Consider the following 21,097-nt stretch of genomic DNA (forward strand, 5'->3'; position numbering starts at 1 on the left):
ATGCTGGCAATATACTCAGGTGCATAAAACTAAAGCAAATATGCCTTTTAGAAACTAAAACTAAATATAAGGTATCAGAGGATCAATAAACCCTGTACAGCGGTAGGTGGTGAGCTGTCACATTGGCCGAGGTCAGCAAGTGAGGGCTGGAGTCATCAAAGGGTACATAGCAAATGCAAATGGGACTTCCATGAAGAAACTCAGAATCTGGTACACAAAGCAGAGAGATAGAACTCCAGACTTGGTTTGTTACTGGCCTGTCAGTCAGCACTGTGACCATCATATCCATAGGACTTTCCATCTCTAGGCTCCAGCTAGATAAGCCCTAGGCCAACTTATTCATTCATTCACTGAGTTATAAACAGGGTTTCACATAGCCCAGGCTGGCCTGGAGCTGACAATGACTTTGAATTTCTGTTCTCCTGCCAGTACCTCCTGAGTGCTGGGATTCCAGGCATGCACCACCATGTCTGGTTCATGTGGTGCTGGGAATTGAACCCAGGGCTTTGTGCATGATAGGCAAGCACCTTACCAACTGAGCTACACCCAGGCCCAATGTTTTATTTGTTTTAAAATGTATAACATTCATTCACTTATTTATTTATGGGGTGTGTGTGTGTGTGTGTGTGTGTATGTGTGTGTGTGTGTGCATGTGAATCCACTCAAATTCATGTCACAGTGCATGGAGGTCAATGGACAATGTTAACAGCTTTGCTTTCCTCTTCCACCTTTTGAACCCTGGAGCTCAATCGCAGATGTCAGGCTTGGTGACAAGTGCCTTTATCCACTAAGCCATTTCACCAGCCTCACTTAAAAAAAAAAAAAAGAAAGAAAGAAAGAAAGAAAGAAAGAAAAACAAAAAACAAAACCAAAGAAACCCAAAACAAACAAAAAACAAATTCCTTGCAAACATTGAAAAGTAGGACATTACACACACACACACACACACACACAACCCAAAAAGGTATTTATAATGCCAACTTTTGAATAATTGGAGTCATGACCCCCTGGTCTGTTACTGTGGCAATGAAGGTATTTTCTCTCTTGTGTCACAGGCCACAGGTAACTCACCTCCTGGACCCTCCATAAAGTACCTGCAAGGAACCAACCAGGTCAAGCAAGTCCAGGGCAAAAGCTTCTGGACACTGGGCTAGAGTTTTCTAACTGGGGTTGGGCCTGGGTTATATGCCCAGCACCACAATGAAGGGGACCCCCTCTGGATGCCTAGATCTGAGCCCTGAGCCGTCTGGTCCTTCCAACTGAAACATTCCTCACTGTTCTCAGCTTACACTGCTTACATTTTCTGGTTGGAGAACAGTCAACAGGATGAAAACAAGACATCGGTGATTGTTTTCCGCCCGTCCAGGTCACCTCTCCGTGGCTTCTGCATCCATCCAACCCCAATTCCAGCACTCAGAGAAACTGCTTAGAGTAAGGATATTTTGAGTTTCAGCTGATAAAGCACTTGCTTCGTGTGCAGTACGCCCAGGGTTCAAACCCCGCACTTCAAAAAAGCAAAAAAACAAACAAAACACCCCTCAACTTTGGACTTCATACTTGCATCAGATACCTCCCTCCTCGGGAGACCTTATTTCAGCGTGTTCTGAAATTAGCATACTGGCGGCTTGGGGAAAGTCCTCCCACCCCAGGGTCATGCTTCAATTTCAGTTTTAATTGCAAGCACTTGCCCACTAGATGGACCCTCCAAGGTGTAACCCTGGACACACCATCACCCAGTCCTTGGGACAGAGCCTCTTCGAGCGGTTTCCTAAGCACCAGGGGGCGCAAGAGAGTTATTTTCCAAGTTGGTATCAGTTGCATCTTTTTACACTTCCTCTGATTTCCAAGTTAGATGACAATGACGGAAATACAAATGAGGTGGAGGCGTAGTGTAAACTGCCCCGGGGAATGAAGACAGGCATCAGATTTCAAAATTTAGTCTAAGGAACAGCGTCGGGGGTCAGAGCGTCCGTTCCTCCGCTGTCAGTCTCCGGTGAGTCACGCAAGTCCAATTGGCTTTTTGTGCAAATATTACTCCTTATTCTACCTACTTCGGGATCCTATGACATCAGTAAATTCGAGAAAAGTGGAATCGATTAACTAAATCAAGATTCGTTTACATCAAGGCAGTCAGTTCTTCAAAATAAACGAGTAAAAGGGCGGTTTGTTTCCTGAACTGGTGGCCGCCTTTTCAGGTTTACCACGACTCCTGTCTGCGTTGCGGGGGGGCTTATTGGTTAAGGGGTATTTTTACCAGATAGACCCCATCATTTATTGCCCTGTGAAGGCGTCCAAAAGTCTATCAGGTAATTAAACTAGCACTATGTGTGCCTCCGAGATTATCTTTGTAATGAGTGCCTAGAGTAGATGGAAAGAGAGCCATTCAGTGAGATATTCTGGGTGGGAGACCCGCGCGTTCGCTCCTTACTTGGGGAGGGGGGTTGCTTTAAGAGAGAGAGAGAGAGAGAGAGAGAGAGAGAGAGAGAGAGAGAGAGAGAGAGAGGAAAAGAAAGTAGTGAGGGAATCATTCGAGCCCAGCTCCCGCAGTTCGAGCAGAGCAGGAGACCGCTCAAGGACCTCGCCACCTGCCACATTCCGTATTTGGGCAAGCGCGTGCGTCACTGTCAGGAATATGGCTCCCTTTGCCAAGGCCGGCACTAATCTTACGTGTCTGTAAACGTGGGGTGTGTGCGCCACGTTCCTTTACAATAACCAACTGGAGAATGACTTAAGAACATGCCGCCAGATGCCCTGTCTCCCATTTCCTTATGTCTTTTGTACAGCCCGGGAATTAGGGGGAGGGGGGACTGGCGTGCTCACTGGGGGACAGAAAGGACAGGAGAGCTACCAGGTTAAGTTCCTTCGTGGAGTGCCCTCTATGCTCGAGCCTGGGCACCGAAGGTTGGTGGGAGTCCCAGTCGGGCGCACCCAGGCCGCGGACCCTCAGGTCCTCGGAAGCAGCCGCCCCCTCTCCACGTGGTTGGGGACTCAGACCGACCGCATCCAGCCTGGTTTCCCAGTCGTGTTACGCAACTACTTCGCAGGGGTCGTCTTCGCCCTAATTGTGCTGGGGGGGGGGGCGGTATTTGTGTAGTCGAGCTCTCCCTGCAGCAGGGCAACAGCCGGGAGAGAAGCGGGACATTTCAGTCACAGCTCATCCCGGCCGCCGCGCCCCTTCCCGGTCTCAAGGGGACCGTGGGCAGAAGGAGGCCAAGGTCTCCGCCAGGCCCGGGTCCTCGCAGCCCTGCCCGGGGTTCTGTTGGCAACAGGTAGCCCAGCCCGCTGTGGCTCTCGGGGAAACAACCAAACAAAAAGGTGAACTGAGCGAGCGCAGTGGCCACGAAGGGCGCGGCCGGCAACGGGCAAAGGGGTCTCGGGCTCCTCCCAGGCGCGCCCCGGTGGCTCCGCGGTGCGTCCCGTTGCGCAACGCAGTGCTCAGCGTGGGTCCCCGCGGAGCGGAGAGCAGCAGCGACCGCGGCCAGGGAAGGACGCGGACTGGCGGTGGCGCCGCGGCGGAGGGGACGGGGCGGGCAGGGGCGGGGCGGCGGGGATCCCGCCCCTGTCGGCGCGGCCAGTGGCTGCGGGCCGGGGGCGGGTGCGGGCGCGGCGATTGGGGCGGCGGCCGCCCGTCACGGCGGGGCTGGCGGGCGGCGACGTAGCGCGGCGCTCGGAACTGACCTACTAACACACATCTCTCGGCGCGGCCACGGCGCCCGCGGACCCGGCGCGCCCGCCAGTCTCCCGCGCCGCGCCCTCGCCACCGCCCGCTGAGGGCCCGGCGGAGCCCGGATCGCGCTCCGGCGCAGCCAGCCAGGTCCCAGACGTCCTTTCTTTCCTTCACCGGCCAGGAGCAGAACCACGGTAAGTGCTCCGCCCACCGGCGGCCCGGGGGCCCCGGCTCCGTTCTGCGCCCGCTCTCGGAGCGCGCGGCCGGCGGGCGTAGGGCGCGGGACGCGGGCGGGCGCGGCGCAGGGATGGCGGGAGGCGGCGTGTGTGCGCGGGGCATGCATTACATAAACTTTTGCAGCCTTGGCAGGAGGGGGACTCGCCACCTTAAGGTAGCTGCTTTGATTGCAGCGCCCTGGCGCCGGCACGTAGCCCTGGCTGCCGCGCGCTCCCTCCCCCTCCCCGCTATTGCATAATGTCTCCGGATTTCAGGAAAATTGATGTTTCGGTGGAGAAGAGCGCGCCGGGGAGGCGGAGCGGAGGCCGATTCCCCTAGCATCCAGACGACATACCCTGCTCACCCGGGTCTCTCCGTGCTGGTCCCCTCTCTGGGCCGGCAAGGGGGAGAGTTGAGTCACGGGGAACCGTCTTGATTTGCTTAAAGGGTTGGGAGAACGGTGACGGCATTCGGAGATGCCTGCGCAGCGTTTGTTTGTGTCAAGCGCTGTGTCTGCACCGACGTTTTCCACCCTGTTTGTCGTCAGCGTGTTTTACGAGCCCTCGGGAAGGTGGAGGGTTGTGTCCTTTCTTACATTGCATAATGGGCCCGAGGTAAAACGTGGGCACCGGGGACGAGCTGATGTGGGAATATGCACGTATGTGTGCAATGATTTGGTCGTTTTAGCGCAGCGTTGGGTATTAGATCCTTGTTGGTACCTCTGTATCATCCCAAATAAGCATTTTATTTTTAAACGAGCCTACGGAATTCATTATTAAGAAGGAAGGATTCCTAGTGTTGGATACTGATGCGCGCGGGGGAGCAGGGCTCCTTAAATGTTCGAGGTGTTATTTTTAAGACCGGGACGAGCCATTGTGACGTTTGTCTCCCCACTCTCCTAACTGGAATGCGTTCCGTTCCATCAGCTTTTTTTTCTCACCTTATCGTCATTGGTGGGTTGTTTTTTTTTTTTTTCAGACACCACAAGACCGATCATTAATAGATTCCTGGAAATGTTAGGTTATGTAACTGCCGAATTTACTGACTATTGAGCATAGAAAGAGAGCTAATTACGTGATTTTATAATCTTGCCACAAAGAAAGTAGGGCAATCTCAGCGTTTAAGAATGTCACTATCAACGGGGGTTTTGTTGGTTCTTTTTAAGGATATTTTAAGCCGGAAAGTGACAACGGACTAAGCTTTGACTTAGCCCATGCTTGCCAAATGTGTGTCTTTTGCCCTAAATGAAATGTACGTCTTTCTAAATTTAGCCCTATCACATTTTAACAATCGTGGCCTCGGTGCTATTTCGGGTGTCTCCAGGGCAGTGTGCAAATACAAGCTCAAGGCCATTTGCTGTAGTTTTAACTCCAGCCTTCCAAGACCTCTGATAAGGCTGTATTTTTAGGAAGGCATTTCGCAGCGCCCAGTGACTGCTGCTGAACGCGGGGCCCCATTTATCATTTTAAAGGACACTTTGGAGGAACTGCTGCGCTCAGAGGCCAGCAGGGAATGGCCAAGAGTCATCTTCTCTCTGGCTTTTGTAAATAACAACGGCTAATGAGGTCAGAAGTATTTATTTCACATCGTAACCCCCCCACACACACATCAGATATGAGTTATGGGAAGCATATATAGGTTAGTAGATTGTATTTTTGCCTGTGTAACCTAGTTTTATTCATTGGGGATAGATGAATATGTTAAGTATCTGGATATTAAATTTCTTCCCGTACTCTTACTTAGTGTAATGGTGTGTACGTTTTTAATAGTGTCTGCGAGATATATTTTAGGGGGTGGACACGATGTAGATATTGACTTTTGGAACAAATTATTTACCCCTATTTCAGTTGTTTTCCAAGATGCTGCAGTTGCCCTAGCCCCCCCCCCCCCGCGACCCACTTTGCGGGCTAGGGTGGGAGACCCAGGCCTGCCGGGGGCTTTGCAGCACCGCCTTCCATCAAGCCTCCTTGCGCCCCTCACTCCCGCCCCAGAGACCCGGCACGCTCCTGGCGGTGGCAGGCGGGGACCTCGGCCCAAGACGCGCCCCTGGGCAGCCGCTGGACGAGCCTCGCGGTGGCTCGCGCGCCTCCCCGCCCCCTCCCCGCATTCCTTTGTTCTGGCGCGGGGGTCCTCGCGGCGCCGAGGCCCCGCTGCGCCGCCCACCCGGCGGGAGGCGGGCCCCGGGAGCGGCGCGGCGTGGGGGCGCGGCCGCGGAGCGGGGCGGAGGCTCGCGGGGTGCCGTGCGCTTCGTTGCGCTCACCCGGAGCCGGGAGGCCTGAGGCGGAAAGCGGGCGTGCCTCCTAGGCGCAGGCTCCAGCGGAGTTGGGCGTCTGGACAGCGCAGCGCTGGGCAGCACAGCCAGGGAATAGACTCAACTCCGCTGCACCGCTAGCTGCGCAACCCCACAGACACCTTTGTTCCTAGAGTCTTCCTTGTATTTCAGATTCAAGCTCTTCTCCATTCTTGGAATGAAAAAGCAAGACCTCCAAATGGCTATAGCAATGGGCGTGGGTTGTCTTGATCATGATGGAGAGTCCCTGCTTGTATGTGGCCGGTTGAACCCACGTTCTTATTATTTCTTGTATCTAAAGTTTATATGGTCAGTGGCCTAATATTATATATGTGGTCGGATTTTCCTAACTCTAAATCACCTACATAGATGCAACCCCCCCCCCCTCTGTAAAAGTACCTCCCTGCCCTTTCATCCCAGCTGCGGGGTTCCCTGGGTGGGCTGCTGATGTCACTCACGCAAAGCATCTAGGTGTTGGAGGGTGATCAGCTCAGGCTGCTCTCTGTGGATGGCAAATTTGGAATTCAATTTTGGAGGATGCAATTGGATGCCCTGGGGACCCTCTTTCAACAGCTTTAGGAGGTGCTGCCCAGGCCTCTGGCCTGGGGTATGTATGTATATGATCTACCCTCACTGGCCTCTAGGGAATCTTGAAGGGGAGACCTGTGGAGCTGGACCGTTTGAAGGACCTCGATAAATGTTTCAGGATGGTTGGGCCTGGGCTCACTTTCCTTTACTGAACCCGAATACCAGAGGAAGGACAGGATTGGTATTGGGTTTGTGAAGATCCACATCTTTTTGTTCCTGAATACTACTGACTTGTATGTGTTAATGTCTGTTTCAAGGGAATTCTTGATGGCATCAAAGCCCTTCAGTGTCCCAAGTAATTGGGTTAATGTCTTAGGGAAATATCGTAGGAAGAGAGATGATGAGTCCCCACAGCAGGAGTGGGTTGACCTTTTCCAGATCCCAGGAATTCTGTGACTTGGCTGATGCTTGCCTCAGAACCTCTGGCCTGAGGTCAGCAATGGCTGTTCTTAGATGTGGGATCATACATACACCATCGTATAGTACATGTAGCTGTGTGGTTGACAACTAATGCCAGACCCTGTTACACTGATGGTTCTTGATCTTGTTGAAGTAACCTAGGGCAGTCTAGAATAGTGCCTTGCAGAAAAGGCTGGAACCTGGAGTCATCACGGCCTTGATGATTATTCTTCAGAAATAAGAAGGGCGGTTAATAAGGCAGATGGAGGACCCACTCAGCACCCTCACTTCACAAAACAGGCACTTAGAGAAGCTGCCCAGGCCAGGACTCACGAAGATGGGAACTCTGTCCGCCATACCCACTCTCCTCCACCATGCTGTCTGTCCCTTCAGTGAGGGTGAACACAAGCTCACTGTACTTTGGGAAACAGTTTCCTTTTCTGTGTTGAGGGCTTATCTTGGCAATTATAACATCACCATGATGCAACGGCCTGCAAATTAAAGCCCTTTGTGAAAGGCTGTACACTGGTTGAGCAAGGCCCCTGACTGACTCACTCCCGCCAGTGAAGTTTTCTCGCTGACCTTGCCGTGGTCATCAGTGGGTTCCGAGATGCAGGTCTAATTGAAGCGTGGGATGGAAAGGCGCGGTCAGAGTGCTCAGCGTTATTTTTACCCAACTTAAAAATCACACATGCCTCATTATTTCCATTGTAACCCAGATGGCATCGGTGCTGTTAAAAGTTGTTTATTTTTAATTTGTATTGAGGAATGAGAGCACGCTTGGGATTCAAGTCAAACATAACAAACAATGTAATTGAGATTTCCTATAATGCTCACTTCTTGTTTCTGCCAGGCATGCCTGCATTTCACAGGGTTAGTACATTGTTTGATATCCTGTTATTTTTCTAAATTTTATTTGAGTTGATTTTTATCCAAATGAGACTCACAGTGAATGTCGAAAGATACTGACCTTTGATCACAATTACATAAGACCTTTTTTTGTTTTTTCAGTTTCAAAATGAGCCTTTATTGCCACCACTCCCACTTACCTCTCACATTTCTTTGCAACTAATTTTCCTGTAGTTATGGGGGGGGGTTTCTCGTATGGCTTTAATTAGAGTTTGAGCTTGGTTTTTAAGTTTAGTGGGGATTTACTAGATGCCATTCGTTAATAATCCAGGCTTTGAGGACATGGTTTCACTGGAGTTTGGGTGTTTATAAGCCTTTCAATTATCAGAACACGGTGTATTTTATTAACTTTCTAGGGATCTTAAATGCAATTAAGTAGCCTTCAAATAAACCTTCCACTCTAGTCACAAGGCACAGGGCACAATAAATGGCACTTACTGTCTTGTGCTGATTAAGAAACCGAACAAGAATGTTAAAAGCCAGGCTAGGGAGGTTGGGAACATTTGCGAGTTCTTTCTGCCATGCCCTGTCCCCAGCATGCATCTATTTTTGTTAATGATTTGTGTGTGTGTGTATGTGTGATGCTTTAGACTGGTTGACTGTGATGCTGGTGTCCCTAAGACTTAGGGGACATTGGTGTTGTAGCTCAGTTGGCAGTGTTGACTATGTATTCCAAATGCCCGGGGTCCCCTCTCACAGCACCCCTAACCCAATGCCACTGTGTGTACCTGTAGTACAGTACTTAGGCTATGGAGGCAAGAGGATCAGAAGCCCTTGGTCATAGCAAGACTCCAGGGGAGTTACTAAATTGATGAATTATCTTTTCAAAAGTGTCACAAGTAGGGGCTGGAGAGGTGGCTCAATGGTGAAGAGCCCTTGTTACTCTTCCAGAGGACCTGAGTTTGGTTCGAGGCCTGGCATGAGGCAGCTCACAACTTATTGTAACTCCAGCTTCAGGGCATCCAGTACTCTTCTGATCTCCACAGGTACTGGCCGCTAAGTTGCAGACACTCACACAGTCATATACACACACGTAAATAAAAACAGCAAATCCTTTTAAAAACTTTTCTTCGCAGGTAGTAGTGGTTCCCATTTTGAAGCTTCTGTATTAGGCTTTTTTTTTTAAAGCCACATTTCTGTATACCCCCCCCCCCACACACACACACAGCACTCCCCTCCTCTCCATTTTTCTCAAGCTGTGAAGTTGCTTTAATGGGTGACCCCGTGTGTCCTGCTTGTGTCCACCTTTAGACTTAACTGCATTATGTTACAAACACTTGCTCCTGTGGCAACTGTCAGTTACACTAGTTCATATTTCAATCAGCAAAGTTTATGGTCCATTAATAAGACGCAGGGTTGTCATCGATTTATTAAGTTTAAATTTAGTTTTCAAGTCATCCCTTGTTGAACTTGGAATCTTTTCTTTTCCCATAAGCCGGGTCAGGTTTTGATACGTTTATTTGCAGATGCATCCAAACAGAAAAAGTGAGTCGGTTTGTTGCAGGGATAGGACTAATCTGACAGTGTAAGAGGTGGCTTGTGTGTATGTGCCCCACGTGTGCACTAAGCATGTGTTTCTCCTGGCCTGGATGTACTTTGGACTAAGTGACTGCAGGGCCTGAGCTGCGCACTCAGGAACTGGAGTGTTTTGTTCTTAACATAAAACATCAGTGGATTAAAATGCTTCTGCACAAACCCACTGACCTGAATTCAGTCTCCAGATCCAGGAGTAAACCAACTTTGGAAAGTTGACCTCCAACCCCCTTCATGCACCCACACAATAATAATAAACAAACATAAAAGGCCTTCTCTCTAAGCTCACCTCTAAGGAGGTGATGAACTGATCAATTTGCATTCCAGAAATTTCACAAGTAGAGGCTGGAGAGAAGGCTCAGGGTTCCAAGCACTTACTGGTCTTGCCATTCAGCTCCCAGCAAAACATAGGCAGCTCCCAGCCAGCCTCGTCATTGTGGATCTTTGTATCTGAACCAGGAAAATGCTGGGTGCTCTTTTGGTAGAGTCTAAACTGCCACACTGACCTCTAAGAGGTCAGAGGTCAGAGCTACACATGCATTTCAGTTATAATCACAGGGAAACCCCTGCAGGGTAAACGGTCTAGAATTTATGTTGTAGTCTAGGTTATTTTGCGGACTTTTCTTAGGTCAGGTCTTATTTTAATTGCATGGAGTATTTAGGTCATCTGACTTAAACTCCAAGGATCTGCACTTAGGAAACACAGCTCCTGCCTGTAGCAGGTTATAAAAGGCATGCAGTGGCAGTGACGGTGTCTTCACAGTGGGCGTGGGAAAGTGTGTCAGCTGGCATGACGCGATGCCCACTCTTAAATTTCCCTTTTTTATTTGTGTCTTTAAGCAGTCATATTAGCTAATGGCTGTAATGGAGTTAATGGCGCTAAGAGAGATAACATCATAGAATCGGCATTTCGAGTCAGTTATGCCCCAAAAAAGAAACACAAATGGTGACTAAGGTACCCTAGCAGTCGGTGTTGATTTTAAACAGTGACACATGGGTGAAGTCATGGTTACATTAGTCATAAAGAGAGATACTGGGATCCAAAGCAGTCATCATGAATGTTGATGGTTTTAGAAGGTAGCCTCAACTGTGCTGAGGCAATGGCTGAGTGGGTAAAGTCCCAGCCATTGGTCATGAGGCCTGAATTGGAATTCTCAGAACCTGTGGGGCAGTAGAGCACGCCTGCAGCCCCAGTGCTGAGGAGACAGAGAGCAGACACAGGCAGATAGTGGGAGCTTGCTAGGTAGCCCATCTGTAGAAACAGGACTCTTCAGGTCCACCGAGAAACTCTGCTACCAAAAAAAGGTAATAAAGGCGCTGTCCCAGAGTTTGCCTCCAGCCTCAGACACACAAATGCACTTCATACATACTATAATAAAAACAAAAAGGTATTGTCAGCTACATTTGCCTGCATCCCTTGTTGAGGAACCTAGACTCCCTAGTCATCTCTGCTTTTAACTGCAGTGTGATCTCCAGCTAATTGCTCAGCCTTCCTGTCCTTTAGCTGCTTGCTGTATGTGCTGGCCAGTTTCGTGTCAACTTAACACAAGCTAGAGTCACTGGAGGGAGCCTCAGTTGATAAAATGTCTCTATAGGACTGGACTGTAGGGCATTTTCTTAATCAGTGATTGATGGGGGAGGGCCCAGCCTGGTGTAGGGGTGTAGCCCCAGGCAGGTGGTCCTGGGTGCTCTAAGAAAGCAGACTGAGAAAGCCACGAGGAGCAAGCCAGTAAGCAGCATCCCTCCATGGTCTCTGCATCAGCTCCTGCCCCCAGGTTCCTGCCCTGCCTGATTTCCTGTCCTGACTTCCTATGATGATTAACACTGATGTGGAAGTGAGAGCCAAATAAACCCTTTCCTCCCCGAGTTGTTTTGGTCATGGTGTTTCATCATAGGAATAGGAACTTTAACTAAAACACTGTACGAAGTAATTGGATCAGAGAAATGCTCACTCGTTTTGTTTAAAAGATGGTAATGGGGCTGGGGAGTTGGCTCAGCAGTTAAGAGCATTTGTTGCTCTTGCAGAGGACCCGGGTTCAGTTTCCATCCTGGGTTCATGACCATCAGTGAGTTCAGTTCTGGGAATCCAATGTCCTCTGACCTCTAAAGGTACCAAGCAGACAAAACATTTATACAAATATAATCTTGTTTAAAAGATAATAATTGGGGGAGGGGACTGGAAAGATGGCTCAGTGGTTAAGAGCACTGGCTGCTCTTCCAGAGGACCTGGATTCAATTCCCAGCAACCACATGGTGACTCACAACTGTCTATAATAGGATCTGGTACCCTCTTCTGGCATGCAGGCATACGTAAAGATGGAGCACTCATGCACATAAAATAAGTAAATCTGTAAGCCTGGTGGTGGCGGTGGCGTTGCACGCCTTTAACCCCAGCACTTGGGAGGCAGATGCAGGAGGAGCTCTGTGAGTTTGAGGCCAACATTGTCTGTCTACACAGTAAGTTCCAGGACAGCTAAAGCTACACAGAGAAACCCTGTCTTGAACAACAACAACAAAAGATAATGATGATAGAGGCTAGAGAGATAACTCATTACTTAAGAATACACATTGCTCTCGAAGGGGACCAGAGTCTGGTTCCCGGAACACATGGTGGGTGACTTACAAACTCTTGTAATTCCAGTTCCAGGGGGACCTAAAACATCTGGCCTCTCTAGCCCTGTCATAGAAAGGCCATGCACACAGAAGCACACACAAATAAACATATTCTTTTAAAGATAAAATAATGATAATGACAATTAGGAGGGTTGGAACTAGTGTAGTGACACCCAAGAGGTTGATCATAAATTCAAGGCCAATAGCTATGTGTCTTTTTCACTATTTCAACATAGATGGGACTCAGGAGATTAAAATCTGACTATGAAGTAGCTCAGGCTGATTGAACGCAGCTCTGAGCAGTCTGTCATGCTGCAGCCAACTTGTGGAGTGAGCCTTAGATCCAAGGTGCCTTCCTGTCCCCAGAGGAGCGTTATAGCTGAATGTATGATGTTCCAAACTAAGAGAGATGAAGGGTGGCTGTGTGTGTCTGGGATCGAAAGGTGGGATGTTGGGAGCATCTGTGAGGGGTCAAAGCCAGGGTTCAGGCTGGTTTGGGGTCTCAGGTTGATCATCAGGTGAGTGGCAGATCAATAGGCATGCCATTTGCCTCTATGAACCTTTGTGTTCTTCTCTGATGATGCTGAGGAAGGCAGGCCATACTCAGTCAGTGACATGGAGGCGGCAGGATCAATACTTCAAGTCCCGTCATGATTCAAGTCCAAGCATGTGTCTTGGTTCTGTCAGTCCCCTTCAGTTCGGTCCCCACCCTGCCTGCAAAACCTGGATTTTTAAGGGCTCGGTTCCCTACTAGTACAGTCTTCAATTTAGCTTAGTGCCCAGTATAAAGGCGTTTTGTATATGGTTACCAAGTAATTCATAAGGTATGAGTGAGTGCATGCATCTACTGGTCTGTCTGTATACAGGTACAAGTGCATACATATATGTATGTTATGGTATATACGGAGACCGGAGGACAACCTCCAATGTTATTCCTCAGAATTCTGTTCACTTTGGTTTTTGAGATATGGTCTCTCGACAGACCTGGACTTCACCTAGTAGGCTAGCCTGACTGGCCAGGGAGTGAGCCCCTAGGGAGCCTCCTGTCTTTATCTTCCTAGCTAGCACTGAGATTACAGTCCCTGCTGCCTTGCCCAGCTTTCTTCATAGGTTCTGGGGGTTGAATTCAGGTCCTCACGCTTGCAAGTCAAGGGCTTTACCATCTGAGTCATCTCCCCAACCGTGAGCTGATATTTGTTACACAGACAGAGTCATCTACCTGTTCAGCGTGGCCATGGGGGCCTGCCATTGTGCACATGCACATGCAAACATACACACAAACAAATATTCTCTCTCTCTCTGCTTCCCTCCCTCTCTCTCTCCCCACAACAAGATTGATACAGACACATGATACACACTTTTGGGGCAGGAAGGTGGAAATGTCTCTGAGCTCAGCTATGTAGAGAAATTGTGAGATTTGTAGAGATAGTAACTCACAGATGGTGGGATGTGTAAATGAAATATAATGTATATTTTAAGGAAGAACTGAGATAAGTAAGTATATGGAGGAAAATAGTAGCACATCAAGAAAAAAATTATTCCCCAAAAATAGTGTGGGAGGGACCGTGTGGCAGGCAGACTTCAGAGGCATGCTGGGAAAGGCCACCAAGGTCAGCGTCCTTCCTTGGCCTTCCCACTGGCTCAGTCCACTTTATGGACTTTAGGGGTGCGTACCACCCTGAGTGTTTGCATGCCTACTGCAGCACGAGGAGCATGCCCTCTACTGTGCAGAGGGGAATATTTCCAGGTTGGAAGACAAGGCCTGCTTGGAGGCGACAAGAGATCATAGTTTTTACTAAAGGCTGAAAAGCTGTCTTTTGGCCTGTAGTGTCACCCTGTCACCCTTCTTGAAGTGGTGACTGTTAGGGTGTCATTGTCACAAACAGAAGCCTGTTGTTAATAACCTTTGGGCTTCCTTGAGTAGGGGAGCCTCTCCTGTGTGGTGGCGGCCCAATTTGATGGACAGAGCCTTGTGCGGCACCTCAGTCTTTATGAGTTTGACATTCTTGCTGCCGTGGAAAAGACAGAAGCAACAGGCAGGCTTCTGTGAGTCAGAGAGCTGAGGAGCTAGCTGGCTTAGTTGTTAGGGTATTTGCTACACAAATATGGAAACCTGATCCCCAGGACTCATGTAAGAAGAATGCATGTAAAAGGTGACAGGGATCCAGAGACAGGAGGATTCTTGTAGTTCACTGGCTAGCCAGCCTAGCCTACAAGGCAAGTTCTAGGCTAGTGAGAGAGACTATGAGTCAAAAAAACAAGGTGGACAGAACCTGAGGCATGAGAGGCAGAGGTTGGCCTCTGGCCTTCAGTCACATAGGCAAACCGGAAGAGGGTAACCGGAAGAGGCACAGAGAGTGAGAAATAACTGGCATGAAGCAAAGGCACCAAGTGTCCGCGTCAGGGCGAGCAGCACCTTGGAGGGGGCAATAGGGAATGGGGTGTGCAGGGTGTGTGCATCTTTGCTTTATAGAGTCAGTGTAAGATCCAGAGGCACCGCGTGCGAGAGTCACTGGCATATAGTAAGGATTTATTATTGTGTGGTAAAGCCTGGAGTACAATACTTACCTAGCCCTCCTCTGGGTTTCATTCTCAGTGTGTGTGTGTGTCTGCACACACACACACATACACACACACACACACACACACACACAGTGAGACCCAATTCATATTATAAATATTTTACTTATGGGTGTGAAAAAACAGTTGATGATTTTTCTTTTGTTCTTATATTTTACTAGAAACTACAAGATTGAAAAGAAGTTCTTTCCATAATTATATCCTCTAGTTTTGAAGTAATTTTAACTTTCAAGAAGCTCTAAAGAAAAAAAAAAAAAAAGTCCCTCTGAATAGTATCCCAAAGGGGATATATAACTGAAGTCTATTAAGCTGAGTTTTGGATTCCCCCCAAAACACTGTGGGTGTCAATCTTAAAAAGTTTGGTCAGTGAGTCCGGAGGGCCCTTGCATTTCACGTCTGCTAAGTATGGGCATTTCGTGTAAGTGTAGCATCTTGATGGTGGGGCCAGAGGAGAGTAGGAAGCACCAGGCCCTCAGGGGTGCGATGGCAGGTTAACAGATGTTAGCCGTGTCATCTATTGCCATTCTGAGGTAGGGACCAGGGACCTGGTCAGGGACTCACCGCTGATGGGCTGGCTGCCATTTCTCCCTGTGATGAATCATCCTGTAATATGACTGTACTTGTCCTTTTATCTCTGCTAAGCATGGTTTTCTTCTGTGTGACCCAGAGCAGAGGGGAGGGAGGAGGAAGGAATGGAATGGATGGATGGATAGATGGGTGCATGGGGCTAGAAGGAAGGATTAGATGGATCCAAGGGTGGGGAGGTAGAGGGAGGGAAGGAAGGAGAGAGGGAGGGGAGGAGGGAGGGAGGGAGGGATGGGGATGAAGGGATGCTTTACCGAGTGACACATTCAGTGACTGGGTGAGTGAGCCACTGACACCTCATTTCCCCCCTCTCCTGAACCACACAGTTCACTGCTAAGAGGTCCTTTGCCACCGAAGTGGAAGTATTTGTACATTCACGTCTTTTTCCAGCTTGCTCGCTCTTTAAAGACCTGAGCTGCTTTGGAGCCCATACCTCCTGCCTGCTCAGCACAGCCCCTTTACAGCTGCCAGCACACATCTGCCCAAGGGACTCACCGTGTTCTCCTTTATTGCAGATAACCAGTGTGACCTCACTCTGCTTCAAAAGGCACCTGACAGATTTATCCAGGACTGGGCAACGGCAGGAATATTGATGGACGAGAAGCTGGAGTTTTTCAAGCCCGAAAGAACCCTGGGAAAGTGATCTGTTCTCCTCCAGTGGATCTGTGGGGTAGGGTAAGGTCCTTTCTGATGCAGCTGAGGAAAATGCAGACCATCAAAAAGGAGCCTGCCCCCCTGGATCCTACCAGCAGCTCAGACAAGGTGATGGCACTGAACTCTGCCTTAGCCGAGGTGGCGGAGGACCTTGCCTCGAGTGAAGATCTGCTCCTGAACGAGGGGAGCGTGGGGAAGAACAAATCCTCTGCGTGTCGGAGGAAACGGGAATTCATTCCCGACGAGAAGAAAGATGCCATGTACTGGGAGAAAAGGAGGAAGAACAACGAAGCTGCCAAGAGGTCTCGGGAGAAGCGCAGGCTCAATGACCTGGTTTTGGAGAACAAGCTGATTGCGCTGGGAGAGGAAAACGCCACTTTAAAAGCCGAGCTGCTCTCTCTCAAATTAAAGTTTGGTTTAATTAGCTCCACGGTGTATGCCCAGGAAATCCAGAAACTCAGTAACTCCACAGCTGTGTATTTTCAGGACTACCAGGCATCCAAGGCTGCTGTGAGCTCATTCGTGGATGAGCACGAACCCGCGATGGTAGCTGGGAGCTGCATCTCAGTCATCAAACACTCTCCGCAGAGCTCTCTGTCCGACGTGTCCGAGGTGTCCTCTGTGGAGCACACGCAGGAAAGCCCCGCTCAGGGAGGCTGCCGGAGCCCCGAGAACAAGTTCCCTGTGATCAAGCAGGAGCCGGTGGAGCTGGAGAGCTTTGCCAGGGAATCCAGGGAGGAGCGGGGCACCTATGCCACCTCCATCTACCAGAGCTACATGGGCGGCCCCTTCTCCACCTATTCCCACTCCCCACCCCTCCTGCAGGTCCATGGGTCCACCAGCAACTCCCCGAGAACCTCAGAGGCCGACGAGGGTGTCGTGGGCAAGTCCTCTGATGGAGAAGATGAACAGCAGGTGCCCAAGGGCCCCATCCATTCTCCAGTGGAGCTGCAGCGGGTGCATGCCACAGTGGTGAAGGTTCCGGAAGTGAACCCTTCTGCCTTGCCACACAAGCTCCGAATTAAAGCCAAGGCCATGCAGATCAAAGTGGAGGGTTTGGACAGCGAGTTTGAAGGCATGCAGAAACTCTCCTCGCCTGCAGATGTGATAGCCAAAAGACACTTTGACCTGGAGAAGCACAGCGCCCCGGGTATGGTCCATTCCTCCCTCACTCCTTTCTCAGTGCAGGTGACGAACATTCAAGATTGGTCCCTCAAATCGGAGCACTGGCATCATCACAAAGAACTGAACGGCAAAACTCAGAGTAGCTTCAAAACAGGAGTGTTGGAAGTCAAGGACAGTGGCTATAAGGTTTCCGAGGCTGAGAATTTGTATTTGAAGCAGGGAATGGCAAACTTATCTGCAGAGGTGGTCTCGCTCAAGAGATTCATAACCGCACAACCCATCTCAGCCTCGGACTCCAGGTAAACGCCTACTGGCTGAGCTGTGGAGGAGGAGGACGCCGAATCTCCACTGGACCTGTGATGTCATTTCACTGTAGTGTGCACACGGTGTCTGTCTGGTGTCCTGGTGTGCACACGCGGAAGACTTGATGCCCTCACTCTGCCTGGTGTATAGTCAGATAGCCCCACAGAGGCTGTACATAGCGAACGTTATTTTTGCTCTATTATAAAGTGTGTATGTTGCCAGTTTCAATAAAGGATTGGTGGCAAACACAGCACAGGCTCCATTCTACTTGCTCTGATGGGAAAGGAAAAGGCTACTGATGTTTCTTAAGGTAGAGGCTGGAGAGATAGATATCTCAGTGGAGATATCTTACGGTGGTTTCCGTCCCTAGCATATGAAAGGCCAGGTCAGCAGCACACTTACCTGTAGCTCCGAGAAGCAGAGCTAGTTGAGGACACAAGACACAGGAGGATCCCCAGGGCTCACTTGCCCCAGAGCCTAGCCAAACTGGCAAGCTCCAGGCTCAGTGAGGGGCCCTGGATCAAAAACTAAGGTGAAGCGTGATGGAGGAAGACTCCGGACACTGACCTGTGACCCTTGACCTGACACACACTCACCATGCAAAAATTACCAAGGTACAAACAGGCACTCTACCTTTCATTTAATGTGCAATGGTAGCTTCCCCAGAATGAGAGAAAGATGGAAATATTAATCTTTTGCTTTTCCAAGCAGTGATGTGTTTAGGAAGCTTCTAACAAAAAGGACTGGGAACAGAGTGGGGCTGTGTAGCCCAGGGGAGAAAGGCTAGGGTAGAGACGGTGCGTGCTCCTGTACTGGGCACCGGGTTACCGAATTATTCCCCACTAGGTAGGTTTTTTTAGGTCTGAGTTTTCTCCGACTTTCTTGAGTAAAAGACTCTGAGCAGTTTGGTGTCAGCCTCTCCTTAGTCACCTCCGCTTTCAGCGTGGCACGTGGTGGGGTGGCTGAGTCACTGACCCACTTTGCTAGCTGAAAGACGATGTTTAAAAACGGATAAAGACAGGATGAAGGAGGAAGTTTTTATTACTCGTGTTTTTCTTGTTTTGTTTTGTTTTTAACATTACCCTAAAGCTTAAGAGTTCTAGAGTGTGGCCATCTAGGAGGAAGAAAAAGCTAAATGCCATTTAGATGTCATTAAAGGAATTTCTGAGACCCCCCCCCCCATCAGTTACTACACAGCAATATCTATGTAATTCAGGGATATTTAATGACTTGCTAAGAGACTCAGTTATGGGCCAGAGATAATCAGTGTCTGAACACTTGCCTAGCACGTGTCAGGCCCTAGACTCTGTCCCCATCACCTCAGGTCACCTGGTTATGTTAATGAACAATATTAAGGATGTCTCTCCATTTGTAGACATTAGGAATCATAACACATAGATCTAGAAAACATGACCGCCAGCAAACTGGAGAAAAGGCCAGGCCTGGTTATTCACCCGAAAGTCTCTACTGTGCAAGAAGCAAGTGTCACAAGCCCCATGTGCTCCTGCCGTGCAGTGTTTGGTGTCCCGTCTCTCGGGTGGAGTGGGTGGGTGATAGACAGGGTACCCAGTGGGTCACTCCTCACCCAAGGGCTGTCTCTGCACTCATTGTCTCTCAGTGCTGGATATGGGGAACCATTACACTGTGACTGGGCCTGTGCCCCTAGGCCAATCACAGTGACTGGAGGCAGAGCAGGCCAGGCAGTGGGCCCTGTTTGAGTCTTTTTGATTCTCCATATCCAGCACAGGCCTGGTACTTGTTCTAGGCTGTGTTTTCTGCATTGTCATAGTTTATACTATGGTGCTTTGTGTTCAAGAGACCTCCTGTCTCACACAGACACACGTACATAAGCCACCAACTTTGTCCTTTTGCTATGGACCTCCACTTCTACCTAGGTTCTCCCAGTCTTTTCCTTGGCTGTCCTAGAACTCACTGTGTAGACCAGGCTGACCTTGAACTCAGAGATCTGCCTGTCTCGGCCTCCCCAGTGCTGGGCAGTCTTGTTACATACATACAGGCTGAGCCTCCCCAGTGCTGGGCAGTCTTGTTACATACAGGCTGAGTTGAGGCCTGAGACAGTTACCCACAAGCCTTGTAAAGCAAAGAATCAGGCCTAACAGACAGAATGGAGTCAAAATACTTAAGCAGCCCAGGATGGACAGGATGAGTCACCCAGCATGAACTGTAGGAGACACAGGATGTCGTTTTTCCTACATGGGAAGAAGTCTCCAGGGCTGGGCTTGTAGCATGGCAGCACAGTGCTAAGATCAAATGTGTAAGACCTGAGATTCAGTTCTTAGCCTTACAAAACAAAAGTGCAATAAGGAAAAAAGTAATTACAATAAGGAGAGGGGGATTTCTTCAAGCTGATGAGTCAGAGCCCTGTGAAATAATATGTCTGTGTTGACACATCCAAGCAGTTGTCCCCTGTCTCTGTGGATGCACTCAGAGGGACAATAGGAAACACAGCCATCCTACCCCTAACCAGCCCAGTCTCATCCAGAAAGCTAAGCAGGGTTGGGCCTGTTTAGGTCTTGGATGGGAAAACATTGTGTATCAGCTGGAAAGATGGCTTAGCAGTTAAGCTCACTTGCTTAATTGCTCTTCTGGGGGACTCCAGTTCTCAACACCCTCCTTTGGCTGCTCACGGCTACCTGTAACTCCAACTCCAAGAGATCCAATACCCTCTTCTATTGAGCTCAGATACCTACATGTGCGTGCGCGCGCGCGCGCGCGCACACACACACACACACAAATTAAAACATAGTCATTCCTAACAAGGTGTGGGCAGTGAGCATTGCAGTCATAAAGAGAATGAAAACATTAAGAAAAGTGTTGGTCAGCTATACAGAAATGGCTCAGTCTATACTCTGGGCTGCTAAAAGACATCAAGAACAGGGCCAGGTGCAAAAAAGGAAAGTCTTTTGTTTTGAAGTTTTTGGGGTTTTTGTTTTGTTTTGGGGGAGTTTTTGTTTTGTTTTGTTTACCTGTTTTGGTTTGTTTCTGTTGTTTTGGTCTCCAGGACCATGAAGACTGCTGGCCTCAGACCACAGCACCTTCCCAATCTTGGCTGCCATTGTTTTGGGTTGGGCCTCAGGAGCCTGGTCCCATAGCAGTGACCTCCAAGCCCAGTTTGTCTTCCAGATTCATTGTCAGATGTGAGCGGTCATTAGGGATGCCACCCACCCCCATTGTTTTATCTCTTAGTGTCACTTGGCCTTAGCATTTCAAGACCCTACATTATCTTTGAGATGACTAAAATGTTATACCTTGAAAATAAAAGGAACCTTACCAACACGTAAAGAACCAGAAAAAAAAAGTACAACAAACTAAAGCGCTTCTGCTCCGAACTGCTAACAGAAATCCGTCTTTCCCTTGCTGTGCCCTGCCCAGAATGATAGAAAATGGGGTTGGAGAGGCAGCTTAGTTGGTAAAGGGCTGCTATGTAAGCAAGGACACCTAAGTCTAATCCCTGGAATCCACATAAAAAGCTAGATGTGAGGCCAGGCGTGGTGGCATATGACTTTAATCTTAGCACCTGGGAGGCAGAAGAAGGTGGATCTCTGTGAGTTCAAGGCTAGCCTGGTCTATATAGTGAGCTCTGGGACAGTCATGGCTACATGGAAAGACTGTCT

The 21,097-nt window shown here is 49.3% G+C and overlaps 1 protein-coding gene across 1 annotated transcript; it reads left to right on the plus strand.

Annotated features, from left to right (window-relative positions):
- The first annotated feature begins 1,876 nt into the window (after positions 1 to 1,876).
- Positions 1,877 to 17,713, plus strand: Nfil3 (nuclear factor, interleukin 3 regulated). Its single transcript, XM_051194275.1, has 2 exons — positions 1,877 to 1,993; positions 15,896 to 17,713. The coding sequence occupies exon 2, from the start codon at positions 16,071 to 16,073 to the stop codon at positions 17,460 to 17,462; it is 1,392 nt and encodes a 463-aa protein (XP_051050232.1). The 5' UTR covers positions 1,877 to 1,993; positions 15,896 to 16,070; the 3' UTR covers positions 17,463 to 17,713.
- The last annotated feature ends 3,384 nt before the right edge of the window (positions 17,714 to 21,097 follow it).

Source organism: Phodopus roborovskii, unplaced genomic scaffold, assembly GCF_943737965.1.
Source record: "Phodopus roborovskii unplaced genomic scaffold, PHOROB, whole genome shotgun sequence".
Classification (NCBI taxonomy): domain Eukaryota; kingdom Metazoa; phylum Chordata; class Mammalia; order Rodentia; family Cricetidae; genus Phodopus; species Phodopus roborovskii.